General features: G+C 33.3%; 1 protein-coding gene across 1 annotated transcript; it reads right to left on the minus strand.

Moving 5' to 3' along the window:
• Positions 1–1,531: 1,531 nt before the first annotated feature.
• Positions 1,532–22,154, minus strand: LOC148301296 (ubiquitin carboxyl-terminal hydrolase 3-like). The gene is made up of 10 exons (XM_088273479.1): positions 21,917–22,154; positions 18,559–18,703; positions 17,466–17,814; positions 14,328–14,702; positions 12,103–12,251; positions 11,068–11,197; positions 10,279–10,473; positions 5,955–6,097; positions 4,994–5,137; positions 1,532–4,103 (listed from the first exon to the last, which is right to left on the minus strand). The coding sequence occupies exons 1-10, from the start codon at positions 22,005–22,007 to the stop codon at positions 3,887–3,889; spliced, it is 1,938 nt and encodes a 645-aa protein (XP_088129605.1). The 5' UTR covers positions 22,008–22,154; the 3' UTR covers positions 1,532–3,886.
• Positions 22,155–23,219: the final 1,065 nt, after the last annotated feature.

Here is a 23,219-nt window from a genome sequence, read left to right on the forward strand (position 1 = left end):
TAATTACCAATATTTCAGTTTCAGTAATAACTAATAAAATGATTTTTTTTAACTGTCATTGCTGCGGTAAATAAGAAAAATATTAGTCTTGAAAATATATGTGAGGTTATATTCCTTAAAAGACTTGAGTATCAAGACTCTCCTCTAAGCCAATGAACACAGAATTCAAGACTAAAAGTAAACATTTTAATAGCATTTCTGATTTATCAAACAAGACAGCAAAAATGTATTATCATTAAAACAATACTGCAAAATTATATCACCTTTAAATATAATAGGAAAAACTGCAAATACTAAGCTGCATTTACACGAAGTCTTATTAAATTTGCCTTGGAAAATTGCCTAATTTGGAAAACCTATTTAGGCCAATAATTTATGTATTAATTTTAAATCAAACAGATTTTTTGAGTCTACTAAGTTGTATTTTATTAACAAAAAACACATAAAAAATTATATTGTGACAATTGTTTCGCCTTGTTAGGGCATTATCAAACGAAGACATTCGTTTGATAATGCCCTAACAAGGCGAAACAATTGTCACAATATAATTTTTTATGTGTTTTTTGTTAATAAAATACAACTTAGTAGACTCAAAAAATCTGTGTTTGATTTAAAATTAATACATAAATTAAAATGGAGTTCTACAAATTAAACGCCAAGTGAATAAATAGGCCAATAATGATTAAATTATATGATTAGTTGTATGATTAGTCATAAATTAAACCCTGAAGAGGCCAACAGGTTGTTGCCGAAACTACATAGTTGGTTGTTAATAAAAATGTGAGTGGATCAAAAAACAACAATGATTGGCCTAAATAGGTTTTTTTTTTTCCTTAACATTCCTAAGCCATTGCTTGGCTCTATGAATGTTTAAAAAATTAACCTTATGTCCTCATGTAAACGCCACCAAAGAGACTGCTGCGCTTCATATCACTGTTTAAATTGTTGTTTATTGACAGTAAAATTGTTAGACGCATATTACAAATAAAATCTCCAAGAAATAAAGATATCAAAATAACCGAGACCTACTGTATTGTGTTTACAAATGTCTTAATAAAGAAAAATGGCCATAAAAATACAATTAAACTACAAATTAGTCAATTCTACATTTATATACAAAAAAGAGTTTTATCGATTAAAATATAAAAATGATTGAATCGTAAATGATACAGGAAAATCGTCAAAAAGGTCAATAAAAAATGTGTACAAAGTTAAGAAAGTTTTACATAAATAACTAAAACAAATGAATTCCAACTACACAACCGATTTACATCACAATTATTGCCAATGAAAATCATTAAAAAATTATTTAAGTTAATTTTATTTGTTGATTCACACACTTATACATATAAAAATTACACGTTTCAATTATTAAATGTTAACATTGGCAATATCATTACATTTCTCAAACCAAATAAATAATTTTAAATTTGAAAGTCAGTTAACCCTTTGATAATTGCAATTACATGCTCTGTCACAGTTCATTTAACAAATAAAATATTTTATTTAACGGGTTGTTAATAATAACACATTTTTTTGGTTGACATTTTTTATTAATTAAAGTTGACTTTTTTGCCCTCAAAGTTACAGCAAGGTATCACAAATAAAAATTGACAAATTTGTAATGCAAGTTGAATCGTGCCAATCCCTTAGATATTAAAATTAACTGCAGTACCTATTTACATATTACACTGGCATAAGAATTAATTCAGGATATTTTAATACATTATTTTAGCTATTAAAAAGATGATCTGTACTTTTTTGTAGAGAAATATATACATATTCATATGTATATATATATTATTCCTGGCATTCAATATAACATATCGCTCACTCCTTTCAAGAACGTCATAAATCAAAATTCATCAATTTTCAGTTGTGCATGTTTTCGGAATGCCCAAAAAATTTACTATATCCCAGCAAAAGAGGCATATTTTTAACTTAATATTTACCCGCTCCAGGGCAGAAAGTGTTGTTTTTGTATTTTGAAGAAAAGGTATTGTTTAATTACTTTTTTAAATATATTAAATATTTTTCAAATGGAGAAAAACCCATCAGGTTTTACTTAAAAAGATCTGTTGCACAGTAAAAAGTTCAGTAAGTGGCTTGATATTTATTTTAAACACATTGTATTATGAAAAATCAAATCAAGTTTTTTGATTTATGACGTTCTTGAAAGGAGTGAGCGATATGTTATATTGAATGCCAGGAGAACATGAAAGAGTGAAGTCACAGTGCATGTCATGAAATATTTTGAATTAAATAAAAAAAGTAATGATTTCCTCAATTCATCATCATCAACACAGCTTTCTCTATAGCTGGGCCACATATAACTGTCCGGCAAGAAAAGTAAACATGTTTTTGATGTTATGTAATAAATCATCAACTTACTAGATGCTATTGTTCAATAAGCAAGTCTTGCAAGTGAATTTTTTCATGAAATTGATTTGTTTAATTTTTACAAATATGAAAATGAATAAAAAAAATCCTTTATATGCAGAGTATGTTAAATCTGATATTCTTATAAAATAATAATACCCTATTACATATTCCATTTCAAAAACACCTTTTTTATCCGATATATAAAGTGGAGAGGAGAAAATATATATCTTTAATGTAAAATTTACATGTTTACAGTTTTGTTTGTAATATATGTTTTATTTATACAAAAACTATAATAAAGTTGTAAAAATAAGTTTCATTAATTGCTAAAATATTACATCATTACAAGAGGACAGTGGTTATGAGAAGAAATGTAATTCGGATGAGAAGAAGTTGGTTCAGAAGTATATAAGTATACATCGGTCATTCATTTTTTTTTTAATGTCATCAAACACCTTTTTTAAGTTTAAGACTGTCGTTTTCCAATGTAGTAAATTTAATTATGAAAACTGAGATTGAGTATACTCAAAATTATCATATATATTTGCGAAATAATATGTTTTTTAAAAAATGTGTGTGCATTGTACAAATTTTTCAGTGTATAAACATGTAGCAAAGCGATGTCTAACAAGGAACCTCAGACTTAAAAGTCAGTCAACAGAGCCACAACACAGGTGTTGTGTTGACAAATAGTTCAACAAATGTGTGCTGCTTTTGCTAGATTTTTTTTGCAATAGATTTTTCGTCAATCATACAAAATAGGGAAAATGACTGCAATCAAAATTTGTTCAAAAAATGATTTCAAAAAAATATCACAAAATCTTACCGTCATAATGGAGTAATTAAGTAAACACTATGCGTGTATATATATTTTACGAAAATAGGAAAATAATTTTATACAATTGGGAGATAATCACAATCAAAATGCACATCTAAAAAAGTATTTACATAAAAATCACGATGATTCGTTAAGTAATAAGAATGAATAACGACGCAAATCATCATATTCTCATAATCTAGGAATTTGCAAACATGCGAGCGAATGTCGAATTGCGGACTTCGCGTATTATTTTTACATCGGCAAAAAATGCTAAGGATTGCTTCGGAGATTTTGACTCTATTCGCGTATGCAAGAAACGGGTCGTTTACACATTAAATCTACCTAAGCTCAAGTGAAAAGTATCTATCTCAACGGGTAAGAGACAAAACAAAAGGACAATCTTACACAAGTCAATTACTATGAGCTAGAGAAACAATCGGAGCGCTGACGCGGGAACGAAATGAAAATTTATTTAAGGCAGATTATATCCCAAACTCATACAGCAATAGTGAAAGAGATAGAGATCCCTCTTGCACCATTTGATACATTCGGCCGCTCCGGTAGCCGGCTGCCTCCGATCGTTAGCAGAACTCGTTTATGTAATTTTTCCTAAGAGCCAATGCCAACGTGGCATCGCCTCGTTTAGTTTTTCAGGGTCACCTTGCCCTTGCTGGCTTTCATACGTCATGAGTCTTCTATCTGCTTGTCGGCTGGAATATCCGTGGCCTGCGCAGCGGCTCCAATGTGGTTGGGGAGGGAGATCTCCCGCCGGATGTAGAAGAGGATGTAGGGCTTGCACGAGGCGACGGCCCCGACGTCCGTCAGCCCGACGGTGGAATCGTTGAAGTGGAACCACTGGCCGTCGTTGATGGCGAATGCCGTGTAGTGGCCCGATCCAGCACTGGAACATGGCAATCAATCAGTAATAGCGACAAGAAATATGGCTACCAATGACCCGCTTAGCATATTAAGTGCTATAACACGCCAAACGTGTCCATATATGCCATTCACTTTGTGCTGAGAACATGTGCAGCATTTTCATGCCTGGATATTGTTAGTTTTTTTTGCATTAGCGCTTAATATTTGTTGATTTCTTCAGATTTTTTTTGCGTTCGGACATTTTCACAAGTAACACTGTTTTTAATATTAAAAGGGAGTGAGATAGTATTTTTTGTGATTTTCATTAAAGCAGTTTTCATTATAGGATATTTGTAGGATATTGCAAGCGCTCTCGCATTGAGTTATGAGTACCTACCGACATGTGCCATGAAATAATGCATAATATTTTGTTTAACACATTGTTGTCGGGCAGTGTTTTCATCAACCCGACCCTAATTATATTCTGCCGCCTGACCCTCAGTATACTAATCACAAGCAACCGCAAACCCAATTCTGATTTGTACAATATTTTTGGCGTATCTAGCGCTACACCAAAAGTAAGCAAATGGAATGCTTATAAGCGTCTCCTGCTCTCTACCAAAAGTATGTAAAAGATGCTTTTAATCATATCCCACAAAAAATGAGTTAATAATTTCTGATACATTTAAATAATTCAAATATACTGAGCATCCATATGATTTCAAGGTTATATTTTTTTAATTCGCAATGAAAGTGCTTGCTGAAAATTTCCTTTAGCATGGAATAACCACCTCTAAGATTAGAACACGAATCCATCTAGTGTCTGGTCTGATACTCATCCTCTGAAACGAGCAATCTACTATCCTGACTGTAGCTTGGCACACAGGAGATACACATATGAGAAAATAAATAATAAAAATTATCAGAAGTTACCCATTTCCATGGTGAACGATAACTGCGGCCAAGTCGTACAGATTGTTTCCGGCCGATCTCCTAGTTTCCGGGAGGTTGCTCAGCACAAACTGGGACATGTCCAACGCCGTAATGGGAAATGAAATATTTGTATCTATCTTAGTCCTGAAAAGTAAATAACAGGCGTTACACTCAAAATAGTCTTGTCAATCGCCACATTTTTGACATCTCAACATAGATGAAGAAGAATATGGAAGTCTGCTTCATGACTACCAGTTTCATAATAACCATTCAATCATCAGGTCAACTGTATACGTACACAAAGAGAACAATGAATGAAGAGTGTTATTACCATATCTTAAGTTAACAATGTTTTTAACTCAAATGTACAATGTCATCTCATGACATTGTACATTTGAGTTCACTGGAGCCATTTATGGTTGGATTGGAAAAGCTTTTATTTAGCGGAGACCCTTTTATTTGGATGTATGTATGCAAGATAACCTGATTATGTTACATACTAGAAAATGCCTGAACACATGATTTTCAATTTTATGCAGCTTATAATATGACCAGTCATATTATTCAAAACATTTGTGAACAAATTTGGTCACGATCAAATGTTGTCAATCTTGGTTCATTATTGTATCATTATCAAACCTTTAAAACTAAATTTTAAAAACGTATAAGACTCACCCCAATCTAAACTCCATACCGACGAATATTTTTTAATTTTTTAATTTAATTTGTTTTAGTTTACTTTGTTTATAAAAAAAATTATAATTGTAAAACGAACTCCCTCTCTAAACAAAGTATCTACTTTATTAGAGAGGTAGAAACGTTATATATTAAATATTTTGTATATTGCCAACTATTTTGTATATTTAACAATGTATTATAAAAAAATTTAAAAAATCAATAAAAAATAAAAATAAAAAAAAATAAAAAAGAATGCATGTATTGATACTGTCTCTGTACTGACCTATAAAAGTTATTCCATCTAAAGCGCTTGATATGCAGGCAAAGTACATTGGGTAGTCGCCTTATCCAAAATCTCTTAGTGGAGCGCTGTTTGCTCTTACAGCTGCTGCAGAAGTATAGTTCAGTGTCCGCTAACTCCTCTATCTGAAAAAAAATTTGCCAATGCCATTTGAATCAAAACAACAACAAAAAACTTGTGCAGAAAATTGCATTTGTTCTTCTCCTTTACAATTTTCGGAATAAATTCATACTGTTATACCATAATCAAAATTATGAGCATTTTTTGCACCGTACAACGGGGCTACTTGAACTTTGATGTGTTACTTGAGCCCAGTACAAAAAAAAATTAAATCTGTATTTGGTCTACAATAATGAATGTATAAGTGTCACCTATCAGGGAAACAATGAATCATGTCGATACGTTCATTATTGTAGACCTAAACAGATCTAAATTTTTTTTTTGCACTGGGCTCAAGTAACACATCAAAGTTCTAGTAGCCCTGTTCTATGGTACTCTATCTAGTAACGAGGTGAATTAATTTACCACTTTTCTTAAGTATGCAATCTATGACTTCTTGAAAAACTTTTAAATACTTATCCGCACCCAATGGTGGATAGGGTACTGTATCGTACGGACGCAGTGTGTTATCTTGTTAATTTAATGAATGTAAGGTGATTAGTCTTGGGATTCTTGTACCAGCTCGGGTGATATTAAATAAAAATGAGATTGAAAATACTACATAAAACTTAAGCTGGCTCACTTTGGTGGTCTCTAGTACCTAAATGCGCAGAAATTTGATCTGACATAGTTTGAAGATTGTAATTGAAGTTGTGATATCATCAATTTGTGGCTGGATTTGGGTAAGGATAAGGCATAGTAGGCACTGGTCGTGTTTCTATAAGGAACGCGAATAATCCAGGGTGAACACTGCTTTTCTGCCTATATAGAATGCACGCCTCTGCATGTATGTATGAGTATACATGTGAGTGTGTATGTCTGTATGTATGTGCATATATCGCTCACTCCTTTCAAGAACGTCATAAATCAAAAAACTTGATTTTTCAGGAGAATGTTTTTAAAATTTAATAATATAATACATTGTATTAAAAATAAATATCAAGCCACTTATTGAACTTTTTACTGTGCAACAGATCTTTTTAGGTAAAACCTGAAGGTTTTTTTTTCCATTTGAAAAATATTTTGAATACAGTAGAATCGCGATATAACGAAATCCAAGGGACCAAAAAATATTAATTCGTAATAACGAATTCTTACATATAACGAATTTTTTTAAAATCATACTTAGTATGTATATGTTGCACGCCGTTGCAAAAAATGTTGCGCGGCTTTTCAAAAAGATCGCAAGTTCTGCAAACAAAGGAGGAAGGGGGCCATAGGGAACTGAATACCTACATATTTTCACTTGTTTTCTTATTAACCTTACGGTGATAAAAGTGCTGCGGGAATCGATGATACTCGTATGTATTTTGTACACAATATGAGAATGTGATTTTAAAACCGGAAAAACGTAAATATTCTTAGTTGCTTTTACTAGCCATATTTAAAGTTGAAATATAACAATTTTGTAATGTTGGGTCTGGTAAATATGTATCTGAAAATGAGAATAATAACATCAAATATAATAATAATAATATCACAAGTAGCCGCCAAAGCCGAGAACGAGAACGGCTTGCGCGCTACTGATGGCCAGTGTTGTCAGACGTCAAAGAGTAGTTTTCGATATTGAGATTGCGAAATTACGAAATTGCGAAATTACGAGACGGCGAAAAAAATTTTTTTTCCAAAATTTACGCGATGAATTTTTTTTCGCCGTCGCTAAAAATTTCCTAAAATCCGTTAAAATTCCGTTATAATCCTTCAAATTCCGTTTGATCTCTTTATTCCTTCAAAATCCGTATAAAACAGACAAATTCGTATTTGTCTAAATTTGTCCGTCATATTTAATATTCCTAGTTGCTTTTATTGGCCATATTTAAAGTTGAAATAAAACAATTTTGTAATGTTGAGTCTGGTAAATATTATTCATAATGTCATTCATTTGCAGCGACGGAAATAAATAATTTGTAAAAAAATCGGGAATCAAATCCTAACATAAAATTGTAAAAATACACAAACGTTTCTGTGTTTGCGCGTGTGGCGTGCTTTGTAAGTATGCGTGCATGTCGTACGTCGTAACACGTTACTCCGCTAGTCCAATAGTGTGCAGATCGTCTTACCCGACACTACGCCCCACTTAGGGCGCTTGTCCACTACCCGAAATTCCGTGTAATTTTACTGTCCGGCACGTCAGTTAGCGTTTTAAAATGACGATTGGCTTGTGCTTTTGTCCATCTTTCTTCGGATCGGAGCTCTTGATCGGTGCGTGAACACGTTGCGCGTAAATTCGATCGTAAAATCGTCGTTTTAAAACGCAAACTGACGTGCCTGACGGACGGTAAAATTATTCCGTGTAGTGGACAAATGCCCTTACGATGTAGATAAAAGACAGATGCAATTTGAGGATTATTATTGTCAACAGAATCATTTTAATGAGATAAAAAGACGGATTGTAATTAGAGAATTATTATTGTCTACCATTGAGATAAGCAGGTGGACTGATTATGGGAGAGAATATACTTTAGAATTTTTATGGCCTACAGAAATAATTTCATTGAAATAAGAAGAGAGATTATAACTACGTCGCCTACTTTCAAAATCCGCCAGATCCATTTAAGTCGATTTTACAAAAAAAAATCCAAATTCTCCGGATAACATTTATGTTTCAAAGATTTGTCTATCTTTATATAAAATATTATAAAATAGAGAATTTTCCCATTTTTTTGGAAAGTTTTCAGTACTCAAAAAAAAACACGAGACACAAATCGATAATGACATCATCTTAACTTTTGACCTATCTCCGCTCTCTGATTGACCGATATGGGTCAGAAGGCAAGTTTCATGAATATATCGGAATTTGAAATACAACGTTCGTTTTTAAGTATTTTTTAGCGGGGTTTTCAAGTATTTAAAATTTTTGAACAATAAAACCCACAACTGGCATTCCGATAGAGTATTTATTTTAAAATCTTATAAAACTGGATCTAGCGGGTTTTGAAAGTAGGCGACACAACTAAAGAATTATTATTGCTAAAGTAAATCATTTCACTGACTCATTGACTCTAATTACTAATTACTCAAGCTGATGGGATATTGTATTGAATTACTTTTAAAAATCGCCATAAAACCATCCGCATATATGGTGCGGCGGCGCAGCTTTGAAATATTTTTATCTTAACATTTTTTATTTCGGCGCGGCGCCGTGGCGGCGCGGCTTTGAAATATTTTTATCATAACATTTTTTATTTGTTATAAATTTACTTAAATGTATTGGCATTTTTTCGTACGGGACAAAAGTGATTTTGTTATACATAATAACGGGATTTCGTTATATAAATGCATTTTTGTATGAAAAATTAGTTTTAGGGAATAAATTTGGTTTTTTTTTTCGATATACGTCATTTTTCGATATATCGCGATTACTTATATCGCGATTCTACTGTATTTAAAAAAATAATTAAACAATACATTTTCTTCAAAATGCAAAAACAACACTTTCTGCCCTGCAGCGGGTAAATATTAAGTTAAAAATATGCCTCTTTTGCTGGGATACAGTACATTTTCTGGGCATTCCGAAAACAGGCACAACTGAAAATTGACGTATTTTGATTTATGACGTTCTTGAAAGGAGTGAGCGATATGTATTTGATCCACATTTCATACTTACATTCAAAGTAACAATAATTTTTATTGACCTCATTATAATATGATTTCATTAATATAGATTGAACAATTTCTTTATATTTTCCTTAATTTCAGTTAGCACGTTGTTGTCGGGAGGTTTTTTCATCAACCCCGATTCTAATTATACTCAGACAGTCTGCCACCCGACGCTCAGTATACTAGTATACTTATTCCAAGTAACTGCAAACCCAATTCAGATCTGTACAACGTTTTTGGCGTCCCTCGCGCTCTACCAAAAGTAAGCAAACAGAACACTTATGAACATCTCCCACTTCCTACCAACAGTTTGTAAAAGATGCTTTTAAGTGTTTTTCGCAAACAATGTGAAAATTTAAATTAAAAATGTATAGATTTTATCACAAATAAACTGCCGAATCAATTAATGAAATTAATTAATTAATTAAACAAGGAAACAAATCAGGCTTTAAAAATAAAATCAACCTTAATAAATTATAATGAGCTTCCAATGATAAATTTCACAAATTAGAATGATCTAAAGGTGGCGACTGATTTCAGATGATACCTCGACAAAGCTGGTGAGGCAGTCCAGGATGCTGCAGTCGGGGCTGGGCAGGGGGCAGGCTGCGTCGTCAGCGGCGGCGGCGCTCTTCCGGCCGCCCACGGGGCCGCTGGGCACCAGCCGCTCCGGGATGTCCAGGGACAGGTCCAGGAACGGGTCGTGCTTCTTGCTCTCCGTGCCGCAAGCCAGGCAATGCACCTGGAGGGAATTGACTCGATCAAATATATGTCTCGTGATCTATGATCTCTGAATCTTCATGCATGATGCAAAGTTGTACAAGTCAGTGATCAGAAAATCCTCTGCATCAGCGCGCACAAAGATATTAAACTAAGTGGCAAAAACCAATGCGTTAAAAACTCGTTATTTAAAAAATATTTTCAAATTCTGATTTCTGTAAAAGGTGAAAAATCATTTTTATAATCTACGAGGGTCAAATTTCTTTAAAAAATTTTTTTTTATTTGACCGGGTGTGTGTTGATTATTTCAGTATATTGTGTCAATTTTAAAGATAAACAAATTACATATTATTATAGCGCAGTTTAAAATATCTCTTTTTTTACATTTTTTCATGTTTTAGATTTAAGGGGAAATTGATTATATGAGATTTTTTCAAAATCCATCCCGGAAAATCATGAATGTACTATCCTACATAGATTCTTAGATTTAATCAAAAGAGAATCGAGATTTAAAATCTGTATATATGTATGTTTAAATGTTTTTTTTTGTAATAGTTTAAAACCAGGATGTATTATGATTCGATAAGGGAAATAGCAAAGTTAGTCTTTTTCATACCTCACTCTGAAGTGTTCCCCCGAAAACAGTTGTGACAATAGAACTACGGCCTCTCTGCGGAAGAGAGAAATACCCAGTCTCTTTCAAACTGACATCCGAAGGCAACAGTTGCAGCAGTTCTGTGTGCAATCTGAAACCAGACAGTCATATGGTCAATCGCTTTGAAGGAATTCAATAATTGCTAAAACAAAAGCTAAAATTTGACCTCCAATTTAAATTATATCAAAATATTTTGAGTATGTCCAAATAATTGTTCACAATTTTGGATTTGTCCATGCAGGAGCTATTTATATTGATATCTCAACAAAGATGAAGAAGAATATGGAGGTCTGGATATCTACAGGGTTTACGACCTGTCGTAAACTGGTTTAAGTGATCAATTTATACACGTGTAACATTCGTCATTCTACGCATGATTGACAACCACACTACTCAAATTTTGGAAGTTGTATTTATGTTACAATTGATACCATCATTCACACACTAGTCCTCGGCACCATCTATGGTTGAGTTGAGTAAGTTTTTTAATTGGCAGACCTCCAAGAAATGTATGTAAAATCCTTCCCCAATTATGTAAAATAGTAAGTATAATTGTGCCGAGAATTAGCATGTGAAAAAGGGTATCAATTGAAACATAAATACAACCAAATTTGAGTAATGTGGTTGTCAATCATGGATAGAATGGTGAATGTTACACATGTATAAAGTTACCAGCCTAAGTCGGGTCATAAGCCCTGTAAATATCCACACTTACATATCCTTCTTCACCTAAGTTGAGATATAAGTATTTCTTTTTTTTTAAGGAATAACCGCCAAGCCTCTACATTTAGAGGGTTGTCTGCAGGTAGGATAGTAAGGATAGTGAAGGCAAATGTGAAAAATATGTCACAAACACCCAAACCAAAAATTATATCATGCCAATATGACAAAGAGACAATTTAATGAGAAGTTAAGTATTGGCTGAGGAAATATGTGTATTTGGGTATTTAAATTTAAAAAAAAAACTATTTTTGTTTATTTATTAAAATAATTTACCTGTCGAGCATGTATCGGAGGAATTCATGGGCATCCTGTTGCTGATATCCCCTAAACCGAGGCACCACTTTCCATATTACAAGGAACAGGCATTCGGGAGAAATGGCCGCTTTTGATCCACAGCCGCCCGCGTTTAAGTTGATTAATACCTGATGAGAGAAAAAATAATTAAGTTTAAGCTGCCCAGTGGTCCTTTAAGGCAGTGTTCCGCAAAGTGTGTGCCGCGGCACACCGGTGTACCGTGGTGATTACTTGGTGTTACGCGGAAAAAAGTCTAGTTTTGTGAAGATAACACTTACAACTTTGATTGCCTGTGCTCAGTTAAGCAAGCTCACAATTTTAATATATCAATGTTAAATAAGGTTTATTTTTTTCTTTGCTGTACCTGTAAATGTTCTTGATTTGGCAGGCAAACCTTGAACAGAAAAAGTTTGCGGAAGACTGCTATAAGGGACCGCGGATTTGCGTCGTTCAATACCCACAGGTCCCTATCACATATCAGGTGATTGTTAGGCATTTCGCTATTGGATTACACTGATTTATGACAATAGTATTCAAAACATGAATATTAGCTTACGTAATGTCTTTGAGATACCGATCCATCCTTTCATTTCTGGTTCTGATAAATATTTTAGTCATGATGCGTAATATTCATACATATTTATTTATTTATAAAAAATGTTAATAATATTAATAATATTGAGAATATACGTAATATTAGTGTTTATACCTGTATTACAAGGTTGACTCTTGGGAGATGCGTTGTGTTTTATCAAGTGGTTTGTATTAAAATAAAGCTGCTTTATTACGGTCCTTTCAATAAAACACACAACCTACACCACGGTCACTTTTTTTTCATCTTCAGAACTGGTTGTAATCACTTTAGTAATCGGTTAAGTTTGAGTATTTAATTTTTTTATTCTTTAACTTGAATGTGTAATTATATAAAATGTGAAAAATTACGAATAAAGCGTTGTAAATTATAAACAATCTTTTATTTTGATAATGCTGTTTATTTTACCTAAATAGGATGACTAATTTTAGAGATTTAATTATTTTTATAACACCTACGTGTAGGTAGCAAAGTCGCACAAATATTTCACAAACATGCTTGGGCAGGGCGCTACCTTTATTACACGCGGCGCATGAGTGTCTAAAGATTAATACTTGATGAGAGAGAAAAATAATGGGAGTTAATTAATATCTGATGAGAAAAAATAATTGAATTGGTTAGTACCTGAGGAGAGAAAAATAACCAAGTTGATTAATACCTGATGAGAAAAAATAATTTAGTTGATTAATACCTGATAACAGAGAAAAATAACCAAGTTGATTAATACCTGATGAGAAAAAATAATTTAGTTGATTAATACCTGATAACAGAGAAAAATAACCAAGTTGATTAATACCTGATGAGAAAAAATAATTTAGTTGATTAATACCTGATAACAGAGAAAAATAACCAAGTTGATTAATGCCTGATGAGAAAAAATAATTTAGTTGATTAATACCTGATAACAGAGAAAAATAACCAAGTTGATTAATACCCGATGAGAAAAAACAATAAGTTGATTATTACCTGATGAGAGAATGAATAAGTTTTTTTTATTTCTTTTTTAATGATCAGTACGGGAAAGGTTAGTTTTTCACTGCATTTAAATTAGATGTGCCAATTTCATTAATTGATTCGGCAATCACTTTGTGGTAAAATCTATCCATTTTTAATTTAAGTTTTACTTAGTAAATACCACTATTTCTTAAAATCCACTGTGACATCGCTCACTCCTTTCAAGAACGTCATAAATAAAAAAACTTGATATTTCAGGAAAACGTTTTTAAAGTTCAAAAATATAATACAATGTATTATATCATCATAAATGACTAGCCACTTATTGAACTTTTTACTGTGCAACAGATCTTTTTAGGTAAAACCTGAAGGTTCTTTCTCCATTTGAAAAATAAAAGTATATTTAAAAAAATAATTAAACAATACCATTTCGTCAAAATGAAAAAACAACACATTCTGCCCTGTAGCCTCATATTAAAATATGACTCTTTTGATGGGATATAGTACATTTTCTGGGCATTCCGAAAACATGCACAACTGAAAATTATTATTTTTTTAATTATGACGTTCTTGAAAGGAGTGAGCGACATGTGTTTCGGTGCATTCCGCATCATTTTCAAACACCCACACTTAAATAAAAAAAGGATTGTCAAATTACCTTTCGCAATTCTTCTGCCATGACCACGTCCTGGACCTCCTTGTAGCTCCGCGAGTGGTACACCCTCTTCCCGTTGGTTTTGCCCTCCAGCGAGGGCATGTTGTTGAAGTAGCAGCTGAACTCCTGGATGTTGCTGAGGCTCTGCAGCACGGCGTTCATGAAGCACGTGTTGCCGAGGTTACGCAGCCCGACCACCTTGCGTTCGCGGTGGCGCTCCGCCCTGCCGTTTGGCGTGGGCGAGTTGGGGCTGGTCTTCTTGCAGGGGGCGCCGCTGCCCGTCGACGAGGCTGAAGAATTCTCCGTGGAGCTGCTGTCCTCCGAGTGAGATCGCTTCCGAGATCGGGGCCGCAGGTTACGCACGGAATCCTTAGGAGCCTGGAACAAAACATTGCATTTTCAATACAAGAATACAGAGAGGCAGTGTGTGAGAAGAGATCTACCTTCATGTACCATATTGTCACTGTTTCATTAGAATTGGCACATTGGACACGACGCATGCGTAAGGCGCGTACATTAAACATTTCCCCGGTGCGGAATATGCGCTAAGCACGCATATCTAAGAAAGTGATTTTTCACTCTAATATTTACTCATTATTAACCTGTATTGGTACCTGAAACGGATGGCTGGGAGCGGGGAGGGAGGGAGTGATCACCTTTTCTTCACCGTTTTTATATGATTTATATGATCACCGTTTTTATATGATTATTATGTACCAATCTCTTTAAGGTCTAAACTATATGTACACAATTATCAAATCCCGTCACCAGCGGTCCAGAGAAGTAAAAAACACCCGTCTAAAATATGTTAAAATATAAAATTTACTATGCCAACATTCAACCATAATGAACTTCAGTCATCAATAATGACTGCCAATGCATTCCCGGAATAACACCATTATTTCGATGGCTTCATTTTCCTTGCAACACTATTTATAAAATCTCTTGATCATGAAAATAAAAATGCTGATGGATTTTTTTTTTCAATTACACTGTACATAATTGTACATCAATTGGTTACTACGCAAATATTAACCAAATACATATGCTGTTTTAATATTTATAAAAATGATGTGTGTTCATAATTTAGTGTGAATAAGCAGTAATCAGCACTAATAAAATACAAATTTGAGTTCATAGTTGTGCAATTAAAATATATTTGCTGATTATTGGAAGGTATTGGAGCAACAAAACCTTTTGTTTGATGTTTTCGCAACCATATTATTTGGCAGAAAATGATAATAATAAAAATAAATAGAACGATTTCACAATTTGCTAAATGACACTTTTTTATTTTATTATTAGGTATTATTTAAATTTGTTAATTTTTTAATGTACAATGACGATTTTCAGATTCAATACTTTAACAATAATACAATATTTGTGCCAGAGCTGCACCAAAGTTAAAGAGCCGCATGTTCCAAAGGAAAATTCCATTTGTAAAGTTACATGGGAGTCCGCCTCCGTAGTGTAATGGTCAGCACGCTCGGCTACCGTTCTGGAGGTCCCGGGTTCGATTCCCAGGAGGGAGGTCAAATAAATATTAGTGATTTTTTCACTATAATATTTATTCAATATTACCCTGGATTGGTACCTGAAGCGGAGGGCTGATCATCTTTCCTTCATGTGTAAACGATTAAGATAACACTGCATTTATATGAAGCAGTGCCCTATGCACCATTGGGGTGCGGATAAGGGTTAAAAGTTTCATAATAAAACTGGGCTATGTCGATCTCAGCCATAATCAGACAAAGTATATCTGCATTTCGTTTGCACTGTGTACAGCTATAGTTTGAGAGCGAGAGAAACGCACATAATAGTAAAAATATTTGTTTTGAATTACATATTTTATTATTTGTTTATTTTAAATATGCTTCTTACCTTATGTTTTTTCTCATTTATTTCTTTTAAATATGCTTCTTGTGCCTATTTATTATACCTGTTTATTGTTTTTATATTTTGCCATGTATTAGTATTAGTTTTGGTTATTTAAAAAAAAAATTTGTTACTTTATTATTTGTGTTCCAGTCTTGTTAACCTTAATCCCATGTCCCAAAATGAGAAATAGAAATTATTCATAGGGAGTATTATATGCATATATGAGTTATGTATGTAATATGTTTTGAAATAAATAAATAAATAAATTGAAAATATGTTGTCTTCATTGGAAAAATTATTCTTTGAATGGTTTGTAATTTACTTACATGTCTATAATTGTAAAAAAAGACTAAATGATCTCACGAAAATAAGTGATTAAAATAATGAATAAAAAATGTAAGGATCGTATCCTTAGTATTGATTTGACATGTGGCGATTTGATTAATGTTTGATTATTAGCAGTAAGTATTTTTGACCTTCTGAATAGTTAATTTATTTCCCATTCATCATTGAATAAGGCCTGAATTGCATAAGCAATAAAAATAATAATTAAAAACAAAATTACCACTCCATAAAATAATTCTTAGAACACCACACGAAGGCAACCTTAAAGAAAATCGCAACAATACAAAAGAAAATGTACAGTTAGATTACCTGTGTAAAACATGTGTAGTGGTGTATAAATTTAGAATGACAAACCATTTTACACAGGTCAAATTTATCCCTTTTTGTGAATCTCCCAAAACAGTAATACATACGAAATTTTCTTATTTAGATTGATTAGTCTATGATAGTTTATTATTTGTGAAATTTCAAGAAAAAAAAGCTTCATTTCATTAAATAATTAATGGTTTCTTGCAATGGCGATAGTGAATTGAATGTTTTTTTGTACAAATTACTTATATTTTACCATGGCCTTCGGAATTGAGAATGCTTTCTTTGAGAAAAAAAAATTAATTTAAAAAACATGGAAACCAGTTACAAATCAGGTCGAAATGGAGTATGCCCCATAATCTAAAATCCCAAGTCTGTTCATTTAAGTGCCTATATTTTTCAAACATCTTGATAACATTCGAAGGAAAATAGTGGAACACACAGCTTACCTATTTTAAAGGCATGAAATCTTATAAGAAAGTTCACATAGAATAATGTTAACAAAAATCCAAAAACGTGCAAAATATGTTTTTTTTTCATTACACTGTGTAATTCATTTTATCAACATTTCGAGGGATACAAAGTAAAATAAAAATTACAATGGCTTACCTTGAGATGACTCTTCCAAATAGATTGATCTGAATCTGCCTCCATACATTCTGCAAGTCGATTGACGGCGACACTGAGAGATGAAAAATTTCTGGGATTTGAATTGTGAGGGCGTGCGTTAGTGCAATTTTTGGCTGCAGAACCGGCAGCATCATCTGGGGACTTTCTGTCCGCGTGATTCGAGGGTGAGTTTTCGCTTTTCCCCATCGAGGCGCTTTCAATCTCCGGATTCGCACCGATATCGGGAGCGAGTACTTCATGAGCTTCGTTGACAGTGTCTACCTTTTTCAAGACATCTCTTATTTTGTCTATATCTTGTGAGTCATTCACAAACTCGTCACATTCGTAACTGAAAACAAAAGTAAAAAATTCGCTATAGAATTTTAATCAGTTTAGAGTTCCAGCCGTTAGGACAATTCAACTTGGCAGCTTAGACCCAATGTGAAATCTATGGGCTGCAAAAATCTCTTATGATATACTATAAAATATGCATTATACATGGTATAATTCATACTTAAGCAAATGAGATTCTTGTTTGAAATCTAGTCTCTTATACGATATGAGCTGAGATAAATAAATCTTAACACACTAAGGACGGGAAAGGTACCCGTTTGGTCGATTGATGCTTAAGGATGGGAAGGGTATTTTTACCTCCTGCGCCGGCCTCATTTCAAAGTCAGAAAAGAAGGAATTATTCAATGTTTTTATATGAATATTATGTACCAATATCTTTGTTAAGGTCTTAACTATATGTAAACAATTATCGAATCGCGTCGCCAGCGCTCCGCAGGTGTAAAAAACACTCGTCCTTCGTGTGTTAACACATTTTTTACGGGAAACACTTAACAGCATCTTTTACATACTGTCGGTAGAGAGCGGGAGACACTTTTAAGCGATATATTTGCTTACTTTTGGTAGTCCGCGAGAGATGCAAAAAAACATGTACACATCGGAATTAGGTTTGCGGTTACTTGTGATTATTATACAACCCTAATTAGTATCCTAATTAGGGTCAGGGTTGATGAAAAAACCGCCTAATAACAATGCGTTAAGCCGTTTGTTTTCAAATGAAATTATTTGTTATTTCTCTTACCAGAATACAGAGAACTCTTCACAGCTCATGCAGAGCTGATGCTGGCTACTCTCGGCGTGAGCTTTGGCATGGGCACAGATGAATCGGCCACAGTTGACGATGCCGCACTGCAAACAGATCCAATTCTCTTTCTGCGAATCACATTCTGCAACAAACAAGGAGATTATGCTATATTTGGAAGCTGTGAAATGAATTTATTAAGTGGACATAAATGAAAATCAACTTATATGAAAATGAATTAACTGGACACAAGTGTCAAGTTATGGTCTCGTGGTTAGTGTCGCAGACTCTTGAGTCAGAGTTTCTTGGTTGGAACCCACTCTACCACAATTCGACACCTATTTTTAATAATGAGCCACTTAGGCTCACAGAAATAAAAGTATGAAATTGAAGTATTTGTAGTTTAAGTATGTTAAATAAAATCATTATTTCAGCAATGATTAGCCAAATGTTTTATACAAATATAGTACAGTATTCCAGCAATGGTTTTAGTTGCCATATTATAAGACCAAATTTCTGACAGATTGAAAAAGTAATAGGTTTTTATTAATTTTATTCCTTGTAATTTTGTTGTAGTATTATATAATATTATAGACATTATTAGCCTTTTATCTTATACAGAAATATTATACAATTTAATAGTAATGATTAGCCTTTTATCTTTTACAGAAATATTATACAATATTGTAGAAATGATTAGATTATTACGTTAAGTAGAAATACACTACTTAATAGTAATGATTAATTAGCCTATTATCTTATACAATATTGTAGAAATGATTAGCTTATAATGTTAAGTAGAAATATACTATTTTATAGTAATGATTAGCCTATTATCTTATACAGAATATTATACAATATTGTAGAAATGATTAGATTATTACGTTAAGTAGAAATATACTACTTAATTGTGATGATTAATTAGCCTATTATCTTATACAATATTGTAGAAATGATTAGCTTATAACGTTAAGTAGAAATATACTATTTTATAGTAATGATTAGCCTATTATCTTATACATAAATATTTTACAATATTGTAGAAATGATTAGCTTATTACATTAAGCAGAAATATTATACAATATTATAGTAATGATTCGCCTATTATCTTATACAGAATATTATACAATATTGTAGAAATGATTAGCTTATTACGTTAAGCAGAAATATTATACAATTTTATAATAAGCATTAGCCTATTATGTCACGCAGAAATATTATACAATATGTATGTAATGATTAGCTTATTATCTTATACAGAAATTTACAATATATATGTAATGATAAGCTTATTATATTATACATGAATATTGTACGATATTGCAGTAATAATTAGGTTATAATATCATATTTCAATTTAAGTACAATGTTGAACTTATTATCAATTACTTCTTCAGTTCTTCAAACCCTTATCTGCACCCCAATGGTGCATAGGGCACTGCATCATATAAACGCAGTATTATCTTGATTGTTAACATATGAAGGAAAGGTAATCAGCCCTCTGCTTCAGGTACCGGTCCAGGGTATTATTGAACAAATATTATGGTGAAAAAATCACTAATATTTATTTGACCTCCCTCCTGGGAATCGAACCCGGGACCTCCAGAACGTAGCCGAGCGTGCTGACCATTACACTACGGAGGCGGAGAATTATCAATAACAATAAAGATATATCTAATTTTACATCATTAGGCAGTGCCCCAAGTAACATAAGGTGAGGATAAAGTAAAAAGAAGAAGAGGATTAAAAAATATGTTATAAATTAATTATCCGTAAAATATGTTACACTAAAATATTGTTAAATATTCCTAAAAAGGCTGTACTAGAGCTTCACCGATTTTTTCAAGAAATTATAGAAAAAAAAGTTGGTCGTAAAATAGAGAAATTCCGTTGATAATTTTTCTCTGTACCCAAAACCATACAAAAAGATTTTTTTAAATAATTATCGTGATACGTTGTAGTTTTCTTTTACAAACCAATATTTTTTAACTATGAAGCTGTTAGGTAGGATAAACAGTGTAAGAACTGTCATTTTTTATCATATGGGACTTGTGACGCTTAAAAAATCTCCGCTGCATAACAAACAACTGGTCGCATCACTTTTCAAAAATTCCTCATTTGTATGGTAGTTTTTCGGCTAGGACAAAAATTCGGAAGAAAAAAACAGTTATGCATTTGTACGACCCAAAAGCATCGTAAGACTTATTTTCCGCAATCTGACAACCGGCTATTATAAAATATTATGTAAACAAGAAAAAAGGTGTGTCGTTAAGCAAATACATAAAGACGATGTGACAATATATTATGCGTATGTAAAAAAAATAAAAGCAAAAAACGATCAGTATAATGTAAAAATAATCATATTCCGGTCTACAAAATGACGTGTTTATAAATCTAATAGTATTATTGATAAAATAATAATGTTATCAACAAGTATATTATACTTTTATAGCGATATTCTCGTCTCGACTATCAAAGTCATGTGTGCGATAAACATAAGTAATTCCGCGTCTAAAAGTACAGAGCACCTTGGAGAAAACATAAATAAAAGCCAATGTTAAGGTCGTTCACCAATAATAGATGATGTACGGCAAAAAGTTGTAAAAAACGGGATATAAATGGAAACAGGATGCATAAAATACACCCTTCGGATACCGACATGTTTGGTCATTTCTATAACATACGTTTAATGTTATTCTAGCCACGTTTGGATTCTTAAAGCACAAAGAAACAAATGAAGAATTTCGAAGGACGCTCTTTAGCAGCTTGAAGCGGAAAAATACTGGACAATAATTGACAAGCGCAAGCGGTCCGCGAGTTGACAAGGTGTACGGCGGCCGATAGCCTCCCGAGCGTCTCATATCGCAGATATACATTTTTGCGTCTCGTTAAACTGAAAAATAATGCAAGTATTTGTTACGATAATTCCTAATTCTGGGATTACGCACGATGATGTCATTATGCTCAGGCCATTAAAGTCCAGTCTCCATTTGCAAGTCGCCATGCGACGTCGAGGGAAGCCTTTCAAAACCGCAATTGGCAACTGATAAAAGCGAGAGTGACGCATTTTCAAAGGATTTTTTTTAAAGAATTCTTATAATGTTCGAACGAAGCATTTTCGGCCTAACGCATCAGATCGTCACGCATATCGAGTCACGGCCAGGCCATTCCCCTATTACACATTACACCCCACCCCCCTCGAGAATAAGATAACAGCTGATTAGAGGTTGCTGTATTGATTTTTACACCGCATCATATGCTCGAGTCCCGCTCTTAAATTAGGATATCATTGCAAGTAGACGACGTACCCTGGGGTAATTGAAAAAAATACGCGAACGCTGCGAAATTAACAATTACCTGAACACTTGAAGTCCTTTGTGCTCGCGAACATATCTGCCAAAACTACACTGTTTAATTTTACGTGGGCGTCTAAATGCGGACACTCCATTTTTTCTTTTTCAAATAACCTTTACATTCATTGACACACCTCCCGATTAAACTAGAATGGCATAAGCGAGTTCGTAAAGTCACCAGATTCGAGTCTGCGTGCACAAACTGCCAAACATCCACTACGAGCAGCAAACATAACAAAAGTACGAGTACGGCGTACCAACTTCAAGGCCGTAAAAATCACCTAGCAATGCTAATGAAACTATACCAATGACCTTTGTGTATAGCTAAAACCGATTATAGATATTAGAAAAATATTAATTTACTCCTTGTTTTATCTGTTCATAACCCAATTTGCCTGAAAATGGCCAAGCATCGATGAAGTTTAATCAAAACGACAACATTAGAAAAACTAAAACTAATAATAATGTTGCCCAATAATAAATATCGCCATTTGTCAGCATATTTACTATGGACAATAAATTATTATATTTACAAATACAAATCTTTTTCGTTTCTCATGCACTTATTTAACCATTTTTTATTGACTACGCTCAACAAGGTTATTATCGATTTCATTCCCGATTTCTTAGAAATAATAAAACTTTTTTTTTACTTTTTTCTCCCTCATCTTGTTTTTTTATTTATTCATTTACTATCAAGCTATTTTCTACCAAGTCCGCCTTCTCTTCATCTTAACGTGTCGCGTCTGGTCCCCCCGAGGTTGACTATCACTGTGAGAATATGTCTCTATTTCGGGTAGCTCGAAACAACTCCTTGACGCTCCGTATTCCTGTCCACTTGTTTATATTATGGAGCCAGGAGATTCGCCTTCTTCTGATACCTCTTTGACCTTCAATCTTACCCTTGACGATCTATTGCAGCAGCTTGTACTTTTATCCTCTGAGCCCATGTCTCAAATAGGGCTCTTCCTGGGTTTTAATATTCAATATTAGTTTCCCTATCAGCTGTGGCTCAATAACATTCAAGGAAGCTTTGTATAATGTAGATCTAAGAGTCAAAGTTAACAGTGTTCGTATCAACAACATCACATACGCCGACACAGTTATTTCGGTTGGTAGCATTGAATACTTACAAATGCTCAACATAATGAATGATGTTGGTGTGAGACTAGGAGTTAATGTGACTGTGGGCAAAACAAAATTTATGGTATTTAGTCAACAGGATTGTGCCTTAAATTGTATGGGACGAACATAGAGAGGGAAGAAGTTCAAAAATCTGGGTAGTATCCTGGTGGAAGGCCTTGACC

The sequence above is a fragment of the Brachycentrus maculatus genome, unplaced genomic scaffold, assembly GCF_059751285.1.
Source record: "Brachycentrus maculatus isolate JH-2025_06_01 unplaced genomic scaffold, ASM5975128v1 h1tg000586l, whole genome shotgun sequence".
Taxonomy (NCBI): Eukaryota; Metazoa; Arthropoda; class Insecta; order Trichoptera; family Brachycentridae; genus Brachycentrus; species Brachycentrus maculatus.

What these genes read in the sequence shown, in the direction of transcription:
- LOC148301296 (XM_088273479.1), bottom strand. Translation starts at nt 22,007, where the DNA reads ATGGAGTGTCCGCATTTAGACGCCCACGTAAAATTAAACAGTGTAGTT. An exon ending in TGGCAGAAGAATTGCGAAAG is followed by an intron (nt 12,252 to 14,327) that starts GTAATTTGACAA and finishes TTCTCTCATCAG; the next exon opens with GTATTAATCAACTTAAACGC. An exon ending in GCCTCACCAGCTTTGTCGAG is followed by an intron (nt 6,098 to 10,278) that starts GTATCATCTGAA and finishes ATTTTTTTTCAG; the next exon opens with ATAGAGGAGTTAGCGGACAC.